We start from the raw sequence: 20,226 nt of genomic DNA on the forward strand, positions 1-20,226 counted from the left end.
GTCATTGAGCCTATAACGGACAGACAGGAAGAACTGTGGACATCCACCTCAGTGAACACAAAAAATATATCCGGCACTTTCGCTATGAAAAGTCGGGGTCTGGCAGACCATGCTTTGGATACCCCAGCACACAGGATCAATTGAAAAAAAAAAAAACAAAAATATTGCACAGAAGCTTCTACAAGTCAGAGAGGTTGTTCCTGGAATTAACAGAAGCCTCAAAACATACTCCAAACCTTAACAAGTATGGCTGTATTAATCTACCAAAGATTTGGGAGACAGTCATCCTAAGACCAAATTAATATTTATTTATTTTTATATATTTTTTTCAAAACTTTGGACTACTATTTTTCAAAACTTTCAAGGACTACTATATTTTTTTCAAAACTTTGGACTAAGTTTTTTTTTTTTTTTTTAACTTACATGCCACCGTATTAGGACTTTAGTCTTGTGTTGCATGCTGCAATTATTTATACTAGCCCCACTGTTACACCGAATTGCGGTTGTCTCGCATTTGTAACAAACTTTGTTTGTATGCTCTGAAGATGCTGGATATAATACCAGCAAAACATTAGCTTTTAAGTTACTTAAGAATAAAGAGCTAATAAGTTTCATTTCGGCAATGAAAACATTACTTAAATTAAGGGGATATTAAATCCTGCATAGTTTTAAAGCCGAATAAGAAACTCAAAGATCAGAATCAGAGAGTTTCTTGCCAAATATAGTAAACTATAAAGTATCGGCGACACTAGCGTTAGCCAATGCAAGTGATCCTAGTACGTAGTACAATACTGGGCAGCTCGTTGCAAAGGTGGTAAAGTTCTGATCGCTATTCTTAGGTATTTTCCATAATGTAAAAACACATTTCCTAGGAAATGTATGCTGTTATTACATTATGGAGGGAGGTCACTACCCAGACCGGTTTCAGCCTTTTTTGAGGCTTCATCAGTGAGTAGCTAGACCTAATACCGAAGTGTATAGCGAAAAGAACTTATGTACTCTGCGAACGAGTTTCCCAAACAGGTGCAACCATTAAGTTACTTAAGAATAAAGAGCTAATAAGCTTCATTTCGGCAATGAAAACATTACTTAAATTAAGGGGATATTAAATCCCGCATAGTTTTAAAACTGGCTAAATTGGCTAACGCTAGTGTCGCCGATACTTTATAGTTAACTATATTCGGCAAGAAACTCTCTGATTCTGATCTTTGAGTTTCTTATTCGGTTTTAAAACTATGCGGGATTTAATATCCCCTTAATTTAAGTAATGTTTTCATTGCCGAAATGAAGCTTATTAGCTCTTTATTCTTAAGTAACTTAATGGTTGCACCTGTTTGGGAAACTCGTTCGCAGAGTACATAAGTTCTTTTCGCTATACACTTCGGTATTAGGTCTAGCTACTCACTGATGAAGCCTCAAAAAAGGCTGAAATCGGTCTGGGTAGTGACCTCCCTCCATAATGTAATAACAGCATACATTTCCTAGGAAATGTGTTTTTACATTATGGAAAATACATAAGAATAGCGATCAGAACTTTACCACCTTTGCAACGAGCTGCCCACTATACTACGTACTAGGATCACTTGCATTGGCTAACGCTAGTGTCGCCGATACTTTATAGTTTACTATATTCGGCAAGAAACTCTCTGATTCTGATCTTTGAGTTTCTTATTCGGCTTTAAAACTATGCGGGATTTAATATCCCCTTAATTTAAGTAATTAGCTTTTAAGTTAATAAATAGTTATTTTCTTATCAATCTGTGTTCGCATCAGTACCATTTAAATCCATTTCAACATGTGTGACGAACACATAAGTCTATCCACGCGTTTAATAAGGAGGAGGATAGTATCACAGTAGACAAAAAAAAAAAAAAAAAAAACTCTATTAACGAAAGACATTAACAAACATACATGACCACAGTGAGATTTTGATCTTATAGCCTAGTGGTCAGAAAGTAGATATGCATTCAGCTAACTAGGCTGGCTAATTGTGGATCAGTCTTTGGAATTAGACAAGGCTCAATTCTTTGAGATATGCTTTTCCTTCTATATATAGCTGTTCTGGCTGAGTCTTCAAGATCATCATTCAGCATAGATCTATCTATCTATTCATATATATGAACTACTCCAGTTGACTACAAATGTCTTACACTACATAAATCAAGTCTTCTGAGAATATCAATTTCTACAAAACTTAAGTTATCCAAGGTTCTGATAACCTCCTTTATTTCAATCTCACAATAATTCAAATTTGTATTATCTTTACAAGTAAGAACCCTTTTTACTTCAAGTCCTACTTTTGACAATGTCCAAATCTCTGGATAAGATGAGATTTTGCTTCCAAATATTCTCTGCTTATGTCCAAGAAATTAAGTTCACTCTTTGCCTTAAGCAAAAGAACGCACCTAATTTCTTAGACAATGAGCAACTGCAAACTCTGTACAAATCATAAATCCATTTAATCAATGAAAACTACTCTCATTTAAGCAACCCTAAGGGCCATCCAAAATCCTTGATTCAGGTATAGAAAAGAAAAAGGTTGATTTATAACCCATCTCTCACCAATTCACTACACACTCTTTAACACAAATATCCATTGCTGCTGTTAGCTTTCAAAATTCACTATTTAAAAATCCACTATTTGTAGTGGATTTTTATGAGTATTAAGTCATTAATAACTCCAATTTTGATATTTGGTTTCAAAAATACAAAATCTTGAAAATATATCCTCCAATTCAAACTGCTGACTTTATAAATTACTACATATAATGTTATACATTACCCTATATAATGTGCCTTTTACATCATATAATTGTAGAGTTCTGGAGAGCTTTTCTCTTGGCACAGTATTATATGTCCTTTCCACATTCATAAAATTTAGATAGAAATCACTGCTATTTTTCAATGTTTCTCAACTATCTCTTTTGAAATAAAGTATATACAGGTCTTATCCTGACAATTCTTATTTGGCTTGAACTCAGCTTGTTCTTCAGTTTTCTCTTGCACGATTATTTTATTTTTTTTAGGCCTACTGAAATAAGGCTGATGCATAAACCTTCTCAGGAACATTCAATACTGAAATTCATCTATTATTCTTTCAGTGTAATTTTTTTTTTTTTAACCATCAGTACTATAAGATCTCTATTCATCACTCAGAATTCTGTCTTCTGGGCAACTGGAAAAGACCAAGCATTCTGAATAATGCAGTGCAGCCTCGAGACTGTAAAACTTTCCTCACTCTTTAAATCTAACCACCAGTCATATAACTAAAATCATATGTCATTTTCTAATCCTGAGAATTTTTCTTAATTTCATGAAATTTCTAAAATAGGAGATCAGTATATCGTAATTTACAAGTCATAAGGAAGTTTATGCTAATTATTCACCATAATAGACCAAGAAGAAGAAAATGTACCATTAATGACATTTTGATGTGTTCATGTTAATAATGAACATACTGAACATATTTCAGTATTTCATAATAACATGTTAATAATCAACTTTATATTTGGAATTTTTATATACATTCTATTAAATGACTTACTTTCACAAAAGAATAAAAGATATTCAGTCGTTCCTGCTGAGTCTTCTCGAGATCATCATTCAGCATAAGACTTTTGACTCCAGTAGTGAGTGACTCCATTCTTTTAGCTACAGCATCTGCATCAGTGTCGACTGACCAGTCACCATCATCCCCTTCCACTTCATTCACTCCATTGGTCTGCTGAAAAATGATCAAAATGTATGGAATGTTTTGTTATTGGATGCAGTAATCAGTGTGACATGGATATAAATACTTTAGTAGGGTATGAGACTGATTTTCTTATGCACTATCATGTGGTACAGGGATTTTGCTTCATTCACCATTTTTTCACATATGCCTGGTTCTAAATTTTATTACCTATTCAAATTGTGTAAGTAGCAATCCTTAGACTTCTTAATTCCTGAAAGTGGTCAAATCAAAGAACTTTATTAATACTTCTGTCACAGTAATATTCTAACAAATTTTTAATGTAATTGCGACTTAGTAAATATTATTAGACACATTATTCACAAGGATAAAGAATAATAATAATTTTTTTATTACAAATATTTTGGACAAATATTAACTGGCCATCATCAGTGCATTAGTATAATCACAAGGTGAAGTTAGAACAAAGAAATGCTTATCCTGTTTACAAAGCTGAACTGCATGCCAGAGTGCCACCATACAGGTAGTTACAAAATCAAATGAGATTACAATTAAAGCTAATATTAAAAAAAAAAAAAAAAAAGCTAAAAATGTCCTGTCTGTCCAAAATACAAGCAGGGACAATCACAGCCCCTCCCTCCCTGGTACTTACCAGGTTCAGTGCGACTGCCTCCACTCATATTTTGGACAAAGAGGACATTCGGTCAAAAAATGACCAGAAGAACACTTATCTTACATCAATAAATATGTAAAATCTGGCCTTGCTCAGCATGGAGTGGACACTGATCACAATATCCTCTAGCCAATATTCACCTTTTACATCTGAATCAGCTTAGGTTTGAGAGATTATTTAAAGAGTGTTAATGCACTTCTACACTACCCAAACTTAAACCAGAATGACTGCTTATCTATTGCCAAGATATGGGACTCTCATCCTTATAAATAGCAATGGTAAGTGATGTGTTTCATCCTCTCTCTCTCTTTTTTTTTAACATAATGCTGTGTCATTCAATTATTTATCTAATTTTTGTTCACTTTTGTATTTCAAATAATTTATTTGAAATACAAAATATATTTTGTATATCAAATAATATCAAATAATATTAGTTCTAGCTGTACCTTGTGATTATGCTACTACACTTATAATGCCAGTTAATTTCTGATGTCAAAACAGTAATATTATTTCCTAAGGTTAATAACCTATGCGTAGCATGAAACAATAGCATAACTTCTGCTATTTGAAGCTCTGAGAAGTATTAGATTAATTTGGAGTAAACTTATTGATAGGAGATTAGTAATAATCTAAACTTAATAATGTAGTAGTAGTATAATAGTTTGTACATCCCTTGAAGTAGATATCAGGAAAATGATGATAATGATGCTGATAAAAGTTAATATGTGCACTACCCATATATACTGTGTCATTTAAATTCCTAATTACAATCCTTTTCCTGAACCATGGAGAAGAAGACTTGCTGCAACACCATAAAAAGCTTGAATGTATGTTCACTGGCTAAATAATACTGACTGGGGCCATTCAAGACTGCCTATCTTATTGAAATAGGGGTGCATAACTACTGGCATTCCACCTTTCTGCATATCCACAGGGCACACCACATGACAAATATGGTGACAAGGCATTGGATTCCAGTGATGGCAGCCTGAAATACAATGCCTTGTCATCATATTTAAAAAAAAAAAAAAGGCTCAGAAAAATAAAAGCAAAAAATCTAATAAGAAAAGAAGGCAAATAAATGAAATCTGAAAAGGACCAGTACTATCATTGGGTGGTTGCCCTCTACCATGAAGGTGCCTCTATGAAATCTCTCATGACATGTGACCTTTGTTCGTTTTTACATGTTTTTTTGCTTAGGAGAATGTACTTAGAGTGATGTTAAATTTTTTTGACTGAAATAATCTTTTCTGAAATAATATTGTATTGAACCTTAGTTAAAATAATGTGGAGCATGATGTCATCATGTAAGGCTATTAAGTAATGTTAAATCAGTAAATCTAATGCTAAGATTAGTGAAGAATTCTGAGAATTGCTTCAGATGGAAATTTCCAAAGACTGACATCCTGTCCAAAGGTCAATACGTGACCTTGGATAGAGAATTCCAAAGACATGTGAAGAATGATGTCAGCATGTCCGAAGGTAAATGCATGACCAATTTCAAGAGACGTGTGCATGCGCACAACGGACGTCCGGGCCTATATAAGTTAATTCGTCGGGAAAGAATTTTGTTTTAGATGGTTTGAGACAAAAGAATTTTGTCTCAAACCATCTCCTACCTGGGTCCCCCATCATCTAAGATTGTTGTCGGAATTGAAAGCGAAGGAAATTTGTCTTAGGATTTTCTAAGACAAATATCACTGTCATGATTTCAGCATGACTGAGTCCACTGTCACGCTGAAATCACTGTCAGAAATTTAAAGAGAAGTGTCGAGGGTTCTGAGTCTTCTACTTGGGTACATAGCCAAGCAAAAAATATGGTGTTGTTCATCTCGAAGGGAAGACCGTACATTGCAGCAATGCTAAGGATCCTATAAGGCAAGGCATAGTTGACAACCTCGACGGGAAGAATTTTAGCAGGAAAAACAGGAACATGTCAGCAAGCGGAAAGAAAGACAAGAAGAAGAATTATGTATGAACAAAAGGTTAATGTGAAAGACTGTCTGCTGAACAAGAATTGTAAGTAGTTGTAATACTGAACAAGAATGTAGGTCAAGCATCTATGGTTATGAGACAAATGTATATTAATGGTGAATTAGGCTTAACCAAGGTATGTCTTATATTCAGTTAATGTTATGCTAGATTGTGACGCTTAAAACTAAGGTTAGATTAGAAAGAATTGAGACTAGCAAGAGAATTGTAATGACATTGTGTATATATGTGAATATAATTCATTCTGTACATATTTCTGTTTGACTTAATTAAATGGTTTGTAAACAATACGTTGGACTGATTCTGTCAGTGCGCTATCCTAAAAAATTCGAACCTGCATATGAATTATATTTAAGCCACCACTAGTTTAAAGTAAGAATAATATAAGCGAGGAAATAATATAAAGGTTATTTGCTTAGTCTTTGATTTAAAATCTTATAATCTCAAACTCAATATATAGTCTAACTGGTGCAGTCGTAAAACACATAAATTTATTAGACTATAAAGTGTGAGAAATAGGATACAGCAGAAATAGATAAATGGCAGCAGTCGACCATTCACAATGTTTTAGGTAAAAATAAAGCAAAGACAAGGCAGGGCAGTATAATTGCATATTAGACAACAGAATGAATATAAATATAACAAATGGTGCAGACTGCATTATATCACCTCCACATGGAGGTGATGGCAGATGAATTTAATTGCCCACTGTGTGACCACCATCATATTATTTGAGACCTGAAGTGACTTTGGGGAAACACATTGAATGTTTGATTTTTAGAAGAAGGATTACCAGATTATTTAATCCTCAGCCCATCCATGATGCTAATACTAGTCTATTAGACTATGAGAAGGCTGAGGGATAAATAGATTGACAAACTTTCTTGAATAGGATTTACATTAAAAAAAAACTGTGAAAATAGGCAAGGAAACAAACCATCTGCACTCTTATAGTTCACAATAAATTAATCATTTCAGCTGTTTAGAGATACAATTAATTTTGACAGCAAATTAAATATGAAAAAAGATATTCCAATAAAAAAAAATAATTCAGCCAAAAAAATTAAGTTAGTTGAGAAGGAAAAACATGTCAGAGAACAGGAATCAAACCAGTTTTAACACTTGAATCAGAGAGAGTTAGAAATAAAACAGTGGATTAAACATTGGGAGCTACAGAGGTCAATGGTTGAATTATACTAAAAATGAAGATAATGAAAAAGAACTTGATGTTGTTTAATCAAGATATATACTCAAGAATGTAAGCAGAACTAAGCTGTCCTCCTGTATAGATCAGAAACTCTGACACTTTCCTTAAAACTGGCCTAAGCAAACTAGGAACATTTCAAATGCAATGCTTCCATCGCATACTACAAATATCACTACTCCACCATATCCAAAACACTATCCTCAGGACATGGTGTGACAATCAACCTACAAAAAAAGTAAACTCTGCTGGTTTGGGCATATGTGCAGAATAGATCAACAGCGCTTACCTCATCAACTATTATGGAGGTAAGGACCTGCACACTGGAAGATACAAAAAGCAGCCACTAAGAAAACCTGGGCCAAGTAAATTGAATGAGCCCTAAAGAACCAGCAGCTCTGTCTCACAGAAACAAAGCAGAAAACCTTGACCACAAACCATAGCAAACAATTACTACATGTATCATCCATAGTCCAGTAGCACCCAAAGAAGTGTACTGTACTCCATTCAGACACCAGCTAAGGGATACGAGAAGAAGAATTAATCTAATATTATATGTCATTTAAATAGAATGAGAAACGAGATTATTAAAACAAGTATGATGGATAAAGGCTGGGGTGGGGTGGAAAACTGAGAAATAGATGAAAATGAAACCTGAAAAATAACAGACCAGTGTGAAAGAAAGTTACTGATATGAAACTAGTCATGATGAAGTATATAGTTAGTTACCTACTGAAAAATAGTTCACAAAAGATATTTTAGATTCAATACTGAGAATGATAAATATCAATGTCAGAACCAAGAATACTTTGAAATTCAGTCAACTTGTGACTTGTTTATAAGTTATGTATAATTACAAGAAGAAAAAAAAATTTTTTTTTTTCATGGAACCATTTTCTAAGCTCTTGTATGAAGTATCCTTTGGACAAAGAGAAGCAATTTATTCTTTCCTTTGAAAAGAAGCCATGCTTAGTAAAACCAAAAGACCTAAATGCAAAGATGTCTCTTGAATAAATAATTAGCAGCTATATTTGTTGAAGGAATCTCTCCATTCCAGAGGGTCTCAAGTTGGAATAGTCTTGCAATAAACTATACTACCAACTGGCTATGTCCCTTGCATTGGCCATAAGATATTAAGTTTTAAACAATTCAGAATCTACTGAATACTTACTGTATAAGGAAATGCAACCAACAACAGAACAGCTGAGTGTGAATTTATTTTCTTTTCCTAGCAAGTGTACTGACATAAAAATTATGTAATACAATCAACTCTCACTATAACAAACTTGTGAGGACCATGGGAATAGTTGTTATAATGGAGAGTTTACTGTAGTGAATTTTTTTTAGCATAGCATTATACCTATGGTGCCTTAGTAGAAACATTTTGGTAGTTTCTTATAGTGAAAGTCAACTGTATTACTAACTGATAAAAGAATCACAAAGTTTAAGCTGAATTTAGCAGTTAGGATTCGAATTAAGCTATGCTGGAACATCAGTTTTACAAACTGAAATATACAAATATTACTTGAGAGAAAATGAAAGCATTTGAAAACAAAATGAAACCATAAAGATGCAGCACTGAAAAATCCGAAGAAGACATTCACTGATTTAGTTGGGAAGGCAAGTAAAGAAAATTCAGAACTTCATAGTGAACTAAAAAAGGAGAGGAAGTTCTAGAAAAGAAGACATCATACTAAAGGTTCCTAGCAAGTAAGTCAATAGGCCCACTTAAAGAATACAGAGAAAAAGGTAAGAAAGCTAAGCTGTGTGTAAAAGTATCAAAACAGAAGTCATGGTTTTTGTAAGAATATAGAAAATAAATATCACAAGGATAGCAAAATGTTTTGGAAGCTATTGAAAAAAGCTTAGAAGTGAAGAAGAGTACTGTAAAAGGAATTATAGATGTTAATATAAAAACTGAAGTTATACATATTCTGCAAGTCTGGAATATGAAAGACAAATGTAACAAGCGATGACAAAACAATGGTAGAAAATATTCAAGAAGAAGAATGCAGTGACAAGTACATAACAATACATGAAAAAAGCCATAAAAAACCTCAAATATGTCTGATATCATCTACAGAGTGGATCACAGATCAAAACCACTCAAATATTGAGGTATGCATATTTTACATTGGTCTGCATAATTCAAGACTAGTCAGAAGATCAAATTCCAGATGACTGGAGTTCAGCTATAATAATAGCCATCTATAAAAAGGGAAATAAAACTGAATGAACCGCTGAGGAATTTTCCTACTGAGTGTTTCACATGAAATTTATGTGAGCATACCTCAGAAGAGGCTAAAAAATTTGTTCAAAAAAAAACTTTGGGAAAGAATAGACTGGGTTCAGGACAAGCAAAGATTGTCAAGATCAGAATTTACTTTAAGTAATCACAAAATCATGAGAATATAACAATAATCTGGATTAAGTTATGTTAATCTGTAAAAGGCACATGAGAACATGCCTAGAGAATAACTGTTTAAAAGTCTAGAATTAAATGGATAGGACATTATAAATAGCAATGTATAGCCTATACTGAAGTTGTAAGTCAGCTATCAGATTTGAAGGAAGTAAAGGTACACAGACTGATGTAAAATCAGGTGTGAGATAAGAATACACTATCTCTAACTGTCATTCATCTGGATGTAAAATTATGAGAAAAGTAGCATTAAACCTGATAAAGATCGCAGACAGTAAACTAAGCTTTTAATTTATGCAAATGTTATACTCCTAAATAAATCAAATGCAAAACTTCAGGGCTTCATAATTGAGTAACTGTTGTAATGAGTCTGAAAATCAGCAATAAAAGACAAAAACCATAAACAGGACTACAGAAAAGTGCATTTTTAATGGAGAACCTATAGAACAAGTAAAATAATTCAGTTATTATTAAGGCAAAATTTTCAGTGAAGATGACAATTAAATATTGAAATAGATATTAAAATAAACAAAGTAGGTATGATGGGGAGCCACCTGAATACGTTTATATCAAATAAAATAAAAATTTGAATACGAACTAATAGTACACCAGATAGTATTATTCAAATTAATTGCAACTTATGAATATGAGAGTTAGCTTAGAAACTAAACAGTTGATTGAAAAGTAGAAACCACAGATATGAATTGAGAAAAATTAGGAGATCCAGCAGATGATATCAGTGGCAAAATCTTGTTAAAAATAAGGTTGTTAAAAGGGCCCCTGCTGACATTCAAAAGCGTATGTGTGTGTGAGAGAGAAAGGTTGCAAAACAGGCATTCAATGCCAAGTTGGCAGGAAAGAGACCAGTAAACAACTAAGATCTAGACGACTGATGCTGTTAGTAGTGTCTAAGAAGGATCTGACAAATAGCAGATTAATGTGGAAGAATATATAAGATAATCTACAAGTAATGTAGATTATCTTATATATACATTTTTGTTATATATAAGATAATCTACAATATATATGCATGTGTTTGCATAATTTAGTAATGAAGTATTTAATATTACTGAAATCATCATGGTAAAGCAGTAGCGTAATAAAGGAAACTTAAAAAAATATTTAAGTAGTCAATTTGCTTACCACTATGTTGTAATCCTTAGGGAATAACACAGAAATGTTGTTTATATATATAATATATTAATTTATGTTGTTTATAATAGTGTTTCTATGTCAAACACTAGTAGTGTGCAGTTGCTGTACTAACAGCAGCTATATTGTCACTCGAGTTTTGCTTTGAATCTCAGTAATGGGCATACACATTAGTTGTATTTAGAACAGCTGAGGGTGACATGAATGCTAGTGAGCAAAGAAGGAGAGCCAGAAAGGTCTAATAAACTACCAAGTTAAGTTCTCTAATCTCGGAAAAATTTTATATGCATCTTTAACTACTCTCCAAGAAGCAACTGTGAAGTTAATAATTGAAGGACAGTGTAATATAATAAGCCTTTGCATGTGAGAAGAAAGCAATATATTTTCCAAGGAGCAAGATGGAATCTGTAGTATAGTTCCTTTTACTGGAAGCACATTTGGAACTAGCTCAATTAAATGTTTTCCTATTGTTTGAGTGATTATTCTTCATGCTTAAACAAAATAAGGAAGGATGCAATTACTAAAAGAAGATATGTGTAAGTATATTAATTAAGTGAGGCCTTTTAACTTTTATTATATTTTAAGGAATTTGAGAAATAGGACAGAATGAATGAATGAGTAAAAACAATAAAATAAATTCTGCATGTTATTCTTCAGAAATGTATTTTAACTATAAGAGTCAGAGTGAAAGAATTTTACTGAGCTCGTACAGAGTAATTCTAGAATGAGCATTTTAATTATGTGTATTAAAAAGGTATGTGTATAGAATACTAGAAATTAATTTACTAATTGTAATTATATAAAGGAATATCAGATCTCCTTAGAGAATTACTTATAGATAATTATCATCATCATCATCATCATCAAATTCCTGCCATGTACCCTCAAGGGGTGTACAGGATATGACAGTACTACATGAAAAAATTACATCATTACTAACTTCCTATCTACAATTTTCCTCCAAATCAGTCTGTTACTTGTCAAGACTCCAACATTATCAGATCTTATATTTCTATCGTCTAAGGCACTTTGTACCGTATCAATCCACCTATATCTTGGTCTTCCTCTGGGTCGTTTTTCTGCCAACCTGGCAGAGAACACTTGTTTTGCTAATCTTTCCTCTCCCATTCTATTTAAGTGACCATACCATCTGAGATTAGCTCTGCTAACGCATTCCTGGATGCTGACAATGTCAAGTTCTTTCCTAATATCCTCATTTTTAATATGATATTGCCATTGATGCCATCTGTTCACGCCTCTAATCTTTCTCAGGACTCTCATTTCTGCGGTCTCTAGTCTTTGGTCAAGTGTTTTACTTCTGACCCAGCTCTCAGATCCATAAGTTAAAATTGGTTTGAACACAGTCTTGTATACAGCTAATTTAGTGTTCCGACTAATTTCTTTCTTATTCCATATGAATTTATTCAATTGACTTCCCACGATACCAGCTTTGCTGATTCTGTTGTCTATTTCTATATTTAGTTTACCATCTTCAGTAAAAATTGTGCCTAAGTAGCTGAAATGTTTTACTTGTTCCACAGGTTCTCCATTCACAACACAGTTGACATTTTCAATGATTCTGCCTATTTTCATTGTCTTTGTCTTTTTATTGCTGACCTTCATACCATATCTATTACAACAGCTATTCAATTTAGTCAGAGAATCTTGCAGACTTGTAGCGGATTTATTTAGAAGTATAACATCATCCGCATAAAGCAAAGAGCTGACATTAACATCTCCAATTTTGATATCAGGTTTAATACCACTTTCCTTCATAATGTGATCCATATAGATAATGAATAACAGAGGGGATAATGTACATCCTTGTCTCACACCAGATTTAACATTAAACCATCTTCCTGTACTTCCTTCAATTCTAACTGCTGACTCACATCTCAAATAAAGACTAAGTATTGCTTGATATAATGCCCCATTGACACCATATAACTGCAGCGTATTGAATAGCTTCTCTCTTGGCACCATGTCATATGCCTTTTCCAAATCGACAAAACTTAAATACAGATCTTTGTTATATTCCCATGCTTTCTCGACTATTTGTCGTAAAGTGAAGATCTGATCCTGACAGCCTCTATTTGGCCTGAATCCAGCTTGTTCTTCACCAAGCTTTTCTTCCACAATTCTTCTCAACCGTTTCTCAAGTATACTTGCATAGATCTTGCCAGGAACACTCAGTAGGGAAATACCTCTGTAATTCTCACATTCAGTTTTATTTCCCTTTTTATATATGGGTACTATGAGAGCTCTACTCCAATCATCGGGAATTCGTCCCTCTGTCCAGGCTTTCTGAACTATGCAGTGCAGCCACTGTAAGACTCTTATACCACCATACTTCAGCATTTCTGGTCGAATATCATCTATTCCTGCTGCCTTTCCACATTTCAAGCCTTTGATGGCTTTTTCTACTTCAAGTATGGATATGTATTCCTGACTGCATGCCTGGTCAGTGTTTTTTATCACTGTGCTGTCATCACTTGTTTCATTTAGCAGTTTTTCAAATTAATTACTCCATACTTCAAGGATATCTTTTTCTCCTGTTTTCATTTCACCTTTATCATCTCTAATTCCTTTTACAGCACTCTTTCCTCCATTCCTAAGCTTCTTCAACAACCTCCAGAATATTTTGCCACCTTCTTGATATTTATTTTCTATATTCTTGCCAAAGTCCTCCCATGACTTTTGTTTAGCTAGTTTTACACACTGTTTAGTTTTCTTACATTTGTCTCTGTATTCTGTAAGAGTAAAAGCTGACTTATTTGCCAGGAACTTTTGATATGCTTTCTTCTTTTCCTTCACTGCCTCTTTAACTTCCTGTGTCCACCAGGGAGTTCTGATTTTTTTATCTTTGCACACAACCTCACCACATGCCTCTCTGGCAGAATCAATGTTTCCTTCAGAGTTTGCCACTGAATCTCCAAGGTTTGATTCCTGTTCTCAAACTCTTTAATTTTCTTTTCAATAATATTTCTGTATTTTAGTCTACAGTTTACATCTGAGAGCTGCTCAACTTTTATTCGCTTTAAAACTTTCTTACATGTTATTCTTTTCAATATGAAATTCAATTTTATCCTGCTCAAGACTAAATAGTGATCACTTCCAATTTCAAATCCTCTGTACACTCTGGTGTCCTGCACCAGGGAGAAAACATCACTATCAACAATAACATAGTCAATGAGACTTTTCTTATTCCTAGCCTCTTCTCTCCATGTGAATTTGTGCACATTTTTATGTTGGAACATGGTGTTAGTAATAACCAGTCCATGTCCTGAGCAGAAATCCAACAGATATTTGCCATTATTATTAGCTTTGCTCTTTTCTCCAAATTTTCCCAAAATATTTTTGTATGTCTCACAATCATTTCCTACTCTGCTATTTAGATCCCCAACAAGGACCAACTTTTCCTTTTTCATTGTGTCAGTTGCTTTTTCTAAAGCCTCAAAAAATTCCTCCACTTCTACCTTAGCAGAACCTTCTGTGGGACCATAGGCACAAATAAGTCTCATTGTCCAGTTCCCCATTCTCATATTTGCCCACATTACTCTACTTGAGACTGACTGCCATTCAAGAAGATTAGCCTCGTATTTTGTGTTGAATACTATGGCTACTCCTTCTTTTCCTTGATTGTTATTGCCTGAATATAACATTTTGTATTTATTGCTCAGAAAGATCTCACCAGTTTTGGTCTTTTTTGTTTCAGTCACCCCCTATTATGTCGATCTGGTACTTATCTAATTCCTCAGCTAGCTCCATTTCTTTGCCATTCAGGCTTCTTACATTGATAGTACCGATCTTTAACTCTGGTGATGTTGAGTTGGGGTTTGTTTTGAGATTTGTTCCAGTAGCTGACTTTTCGCTGTTCGCCCTGGTTCCCTGGCGAAAACAACGGGGGGCCTTGTTTAACCGGGCGACGCCCCAGCCGGCATGAAATTTTGTCATGTTGTACCATCATTGTATATTTTGGTTTAACCAATAAGAATACAATTTGGTCGGCTAAATCCCAAATTGCCAGCCCATCCTCGTTTCGTTCAGTATCAAAGTAGATACCCAACAGGGTGCACCACGAGAAGGTGAGGATTGGACATTAGGTCAGAAGCCCTGGTCGGTTCTCCGCATTCCTTTAAAGGCTATGTGGAGGTCTCCTCTCAGTTATACAGCTTTGACCCTTAAGCACCCCATAGATAATTATATATATTGTAAATATTTATGCTTACAGCAAATATTTAGCTTCATTCTTTTGGATAAACACAACATGCTGATTTTGAAGTCAATGCACCATCACAGATATGAATCTGAAACATTCTAACCATCAAAAATAAAATTATTTATAATTATATTATCTTATTCCATGACTAACTTTAATATATAGGTTGGATATAGGTTGAGAATAACATAGTTGGAGCAATCAAGCTTCAAACATAACATATGTAATACTATCAGAGGATCTTCTACACTCAATGAGGGTACATACCAGTAATTTGATGACAGAAATTATGATTGCTTTTGCAAAAAGTGAATGCCAAATGATTGTATCCCACTTGTATCTTACTTTTGCAGACTTTCAGAGACCAATGTACTGAAGATATAAACATTAAAGAATTAATCCACAAACATGGAAATGTATACTTGTTTTTTTCCCCAATAGATTTGTTAGTAGATTTTTCTGTTTAAATTTGCAAAATTGAAAAAAAAAAAAAAAAGTTGTGTGCTCTTGTGATTTTGAAAATACTCATGTATCATACTTAAATAAGAGTCGTGATTAAGTATTGTCTTCTGGTGATCCTTGAGTAGCAAATATCTTAATTACAGATTTGGTGGTTTTACCTTTTCAGACACTGCACACTCTTGATCTGATTCATTCTGTGGACTGTGTTGACCATCATCACCATTTTGCCTTTTCTGACTCTTATCTTCACGTGACTTACGTTTGCCCTTTTTACGATGTACAGAAGCACCACTGGCAGCAGGATCCTATAAAACATAACACAACCATTTTATATTAATATACATAATTTCCCTCAAAAAAGCTTTTGTTTTTCAAGTGTTCTATATATTTTGATATGTAACATTATGATTAAACTAGCGACACCTTACAGTCCTAATTTCTCCAACAAAAAAACAAATAATGATCTGGAAGTTATAATTTGTAATCAACTCAAACATCTTTGAGAGATAACAAATTCAATCAACAAATTTATTTCCTCTTTCTAACCTTTTCTCCACACACAGCACTGTGATATCATAGGTCTTGGAACCTCTCATGTGGGACTAATGAAAAAAAATTACGAAAGTGGCAAAATGTTTGAGACTATTGAAAAAAAAGCATACGAACAGATCCATGAGGAGTAGTGTAAAGGCATCAGAGATGATAAAGATGGCATAAAAAACTGAAGAAAGATATTCTATGTGTCTGAAGTATTAGCAGACTTAAACGAGATAAGCAGTGAAAGAATTATTATAAAAAATATTCACAAGGATTGCAATCCTAACCATCACCATCTGTCCAACTTCAGACATACACACACACACACTGTTGAAAGGTTTGGAGTAGCATATAGTTCCTCTTGACATGTTTATGGTATACAATTGGGTCTGGCACAGAAGCCTGCTCAGCTTCTCTGATCACTCATTTGCTATGTGTCAGGGTAGAAAGCTTCATCTCCTCAGGTTCTTGCAATGCTGGAGTACAGTATGCCAGCATACTGTACTTTCTCTACTTTGCTTCCTTTGATGCATAAATGACCTCTCACTGTCTTCAAATCCTATCTATAGCTTAGTAGATGACAGCACCCTCCATTCCTCTTCTTTACTTTACAAACCTTGTAGTGCAGAATCATTTGAAGCCTTCAAGATCTTTTACTATGTTTACAGCAAGTTTGGTCAAGTTTAGCAGATATTACTAACAATGACAATAAAGTCAATAACATTTTTTCTTGTCTCTTCTTTCCATGTGAATTTGTGCATATCTATGTTGAAACATGGTGTTAGTAATGTGCCTATCTTAAGATAATTTTGATGAGCTGGAGTTTGTTCCAGTAACTGACTTTTCACTATTTGCCCTAGTTCCCTAATGAAAACAGTGGGGGATGGCAAAGCCTTAATTCGGAAAATATATTCATCAGCATGGTATTTCATTGTACTGTACACATACCGGCCACTGAATTAGAAATTTCACAGAAATCAGCAGATTCCATACAGGCATACGACTACAATACTGACCCTCTTCAATTCCCTGTGTATAGTTTGGTGAGATAGGGGTTGGGAACAGCCTTTGTTAAATGCTTCAGTCAATTGCTCGACAAAGTTCTGTTTGTCAGTACAAGCCTTCTCAGACAATGGTGATCTTGTTCCTGACAGACTGTCTTATGATCACAGTTACACCTCTTAGATAAGTAATGTGGGTTATTTTTCCACTGATTAAATACCCATGTTATCTCACCTTTTGAGGAAACTGGTCAGTTCTCTTGTTTTCAAAATTGTAGCTCCAGCCAGAAAAGTACCCACAATAAGGCCTTTATCGAACTTGAAAATATCCTGTTTTTCCAATTGTGATCAATCTTATTAATCATTACTGACCAGCAGTATTCTTAAATAGTTATGTAGAACATGTGGTGATACATGTGACCAAGTATTTTGCATACTCGCTGCATAAGTGACATTTACATGCATCTGCATAAAGGTTTCTAATTCTGTGCCGCTATGTGTACCATCATGTTTGTTTCTGGTTTAAGCCAACACAGAATACAATTTGGTCCACTAAATCCAAAATGCTGCCTGTCCTAGTTCATTCAGTATCCAGGTATACATCGATTAATGAGATACATTGTATGAAGGTGAGGAGTGAACATCAGTCAAAAGCCCAGTCAGTTCTCTACAAAAAGGCTATATGGAGATCTGTTCCCAGTTATCCATCTTTAACCCTTATGCAGCCGCAAAAGCATAGAGTTCAATCTAATAAGAGTATATTTAAATGTCCCTTCATAGCATAACAAAAAATTGTAAAATATGCATGTTAAATTCTTAATTCAGCACTATAGACATATATTAAGATATGGATGTGTTATCAGAAAAGATTATGGATAACATATTAATTTATGCTCTCTGAAATGATATGATTACTAGCATGAATAAATGATACACATGATATACAGCATGAAGAAAATGACGAATAGAATATTACAAACCTGATCAGGTGGATTTTTAAGGATAAATGTTGTAAGCTTATGGGTGCTATCCAACTGTCCACTGTGGCCACAAGCTTTACATTTAGATGTTATTACTCCCTTTTTAGGCAATATCCCCTAAGAAATTTAAAAAAAAAAAAAATCATAAGATGGTCAGATAAAGCATTTTGACAACATACAAAGTTTTTTTTTTTTTTTTTCATGCAAATATGAACTTAAACCAAAGGAAGTTAAATGGAAAAGATGTGAAAAAATAAATTGAAAATGACATCTTAAAAAAAATAATTTTTATTATTATTATTATCTAGAATGCAAAACACCAGTGCAAATTAGGATGCAAATCTGAGAGAAAAGACATTTACTATGGGCAAAGCAGACTTCTTGTCTAAGATATATATATATACTGGATAAATAACACATTAATCACTGAACAATTACGATTTTTTGGTTGTATGGGAATCCAGAATGATTTGTATGTGTGAGAGAATCAATAGGAATATGAATTGCAAAGAATGTTGCACCATTCTTCTGAGTGCTTTTGTAGTAATATTTGAAACCCACATTCAAAACCTTAGTACTCTTGAAACCCAGGTCAATACCTATCAAGGATGTGATGAATCTAAAATAAGAGTTTCTTACCTGAATGGTTAGTTAGGTAATTTCCAATTAATATGGCAAGGTCTGAGAAACTAAGGCTACAAAACAAGAATAGAGAATGCAATCAACAGAAATTACCTGTCTTATGGCCTTAGTTGCTTTGGCGTAATTATAAACATTTCCTCTATCCCAAATTTCTCAATTCCTCTATTTGGTTTTTGAAACAAAGACAAAACAAAGTTTTGTCTTTGTTTCAAAAACCAAATAATGAAATTCTGAATCATGTCAACTAATACATCATCATTTTGAAAGCCTGATTTCTTAACAGCAAAGAAATGCTGTATAATAGTATGCATATGATCACCAAAGAGTAACAGAGAATTCTGTATTAACTTTCCTTTATAATGCAATGAACTGATCCAGGACAAGTAGTGAAAATATCAAACTTTATGGAAATACAAACTTTATGTTACTGAAATTAGGAAGAAGAGATTGCAGCTCATTGGGCTATTTCTACACAAGCATCATCCATATTAACAATCTTCCAATGACAGTATATTTAATGCACCCCATGTGCATTATACCAAGAGACATGAAAACAAGTTTCTAGAGGTGATGAACATTGTTTTTTCAATTTTTTTTGTACTGTTAAAAATTAACAATGTGGTATGAATCCATAAAAATTTATGCAATAAATAACATGCTTCACTTTCTGCTTTAAAAGATTTTGAAGTTATGATTTTAAGTTGTAAAGTTTGTTAAGTTAAAATATCACCCCAACATTTATTAACTGCAATTAAAAGTCTGTTTTTGAAGGTCATAAAATCTGTATCAAAAGATCTTACTATAACAGATGTCATCCTTGCTCCCAGTTGAAAAGAGCAGCCAGGTAATCTTGACTTGAACAGACACCAGAAGTACTGAGAAAAAAGGAATTTTTGTGAAATTATAAGGCAGGTAATTATAACATCTTAAAAAAACAGCTTGGGGAAGTTCAATGGATGGAAGAATGGGAAGGAAAAGATATCACCAGTACATGGGAACTAGTGAAAAAATATTTATCAACATCAAACTCATACAAGTGAAAACAATAACACATTTTGATGTTAAGCAGATGACTAATGAAATCAAACATGAGCTAAAGAAAAAAGAGGTTAGAGAAAAGCATAGAGGGATGGAGAGCAGTTATACAAGGAATATAAGGCTTGGGTCAGAAAAGTGACTAGCATAGTAAGGAAGACAAAACTGAAATACAAAAAGATTAGCCACACAATCCAAGGAAAATCCTAAGAACCA

General features: G+C 33.7%; 1 protein-coding gene across 2 annotated transcripts in view; it reads right to left on the minus strand.

Moving 5' to 3' along the window:
- LOC150102359 (eukaryotic translation initiation factor 5-like) overlaps positions 1-20,226 on the minus strand; it is a 159,798-nt gene that overhangs the window by 59,191 nt on the left and 80,381 nt on the right. Inside the window, exons 4-6 of one of the 2 annotated variants that reach the window (XM_090399657.1) lie at positions 18,334-18,450; positions 15,974-16,120; positions 3,545-3,721 (exon numbers count right to left, since the gene is read on the minus strand). In XM_090399657.1, coding sequence (XP_090255783.1) covers positions 3,545-3,721; positions 15,974-16,120; positions 18,334-18,450 — 441 coding nt within the window. Of the gene's footprint in view, positions 1-3,544; positions 3,725-15,973; positions 16,121-18,333; positions 18,451-20,226 lie in introns of both variants that reach the window. The other variant, XM_090399656.1, reaches the window with a different exon arrangement.

Source organism: Typopeltis vanoorti, chromosome 10 (genome assembly GCF_054136105.1).
Source record: "Typopeltis vanoorti isolate ZY-2024b chromosome 10, IOZ_Tvanoo_1.0, whole genome shotgun sequence".
NCBI classification, from domain to species: Eukaryota; Metazoa; Arthropoda; class Arachnida; order Uropygi; family Thelyphonidae; genus Typopeltis; species Typopeltis vanoorti.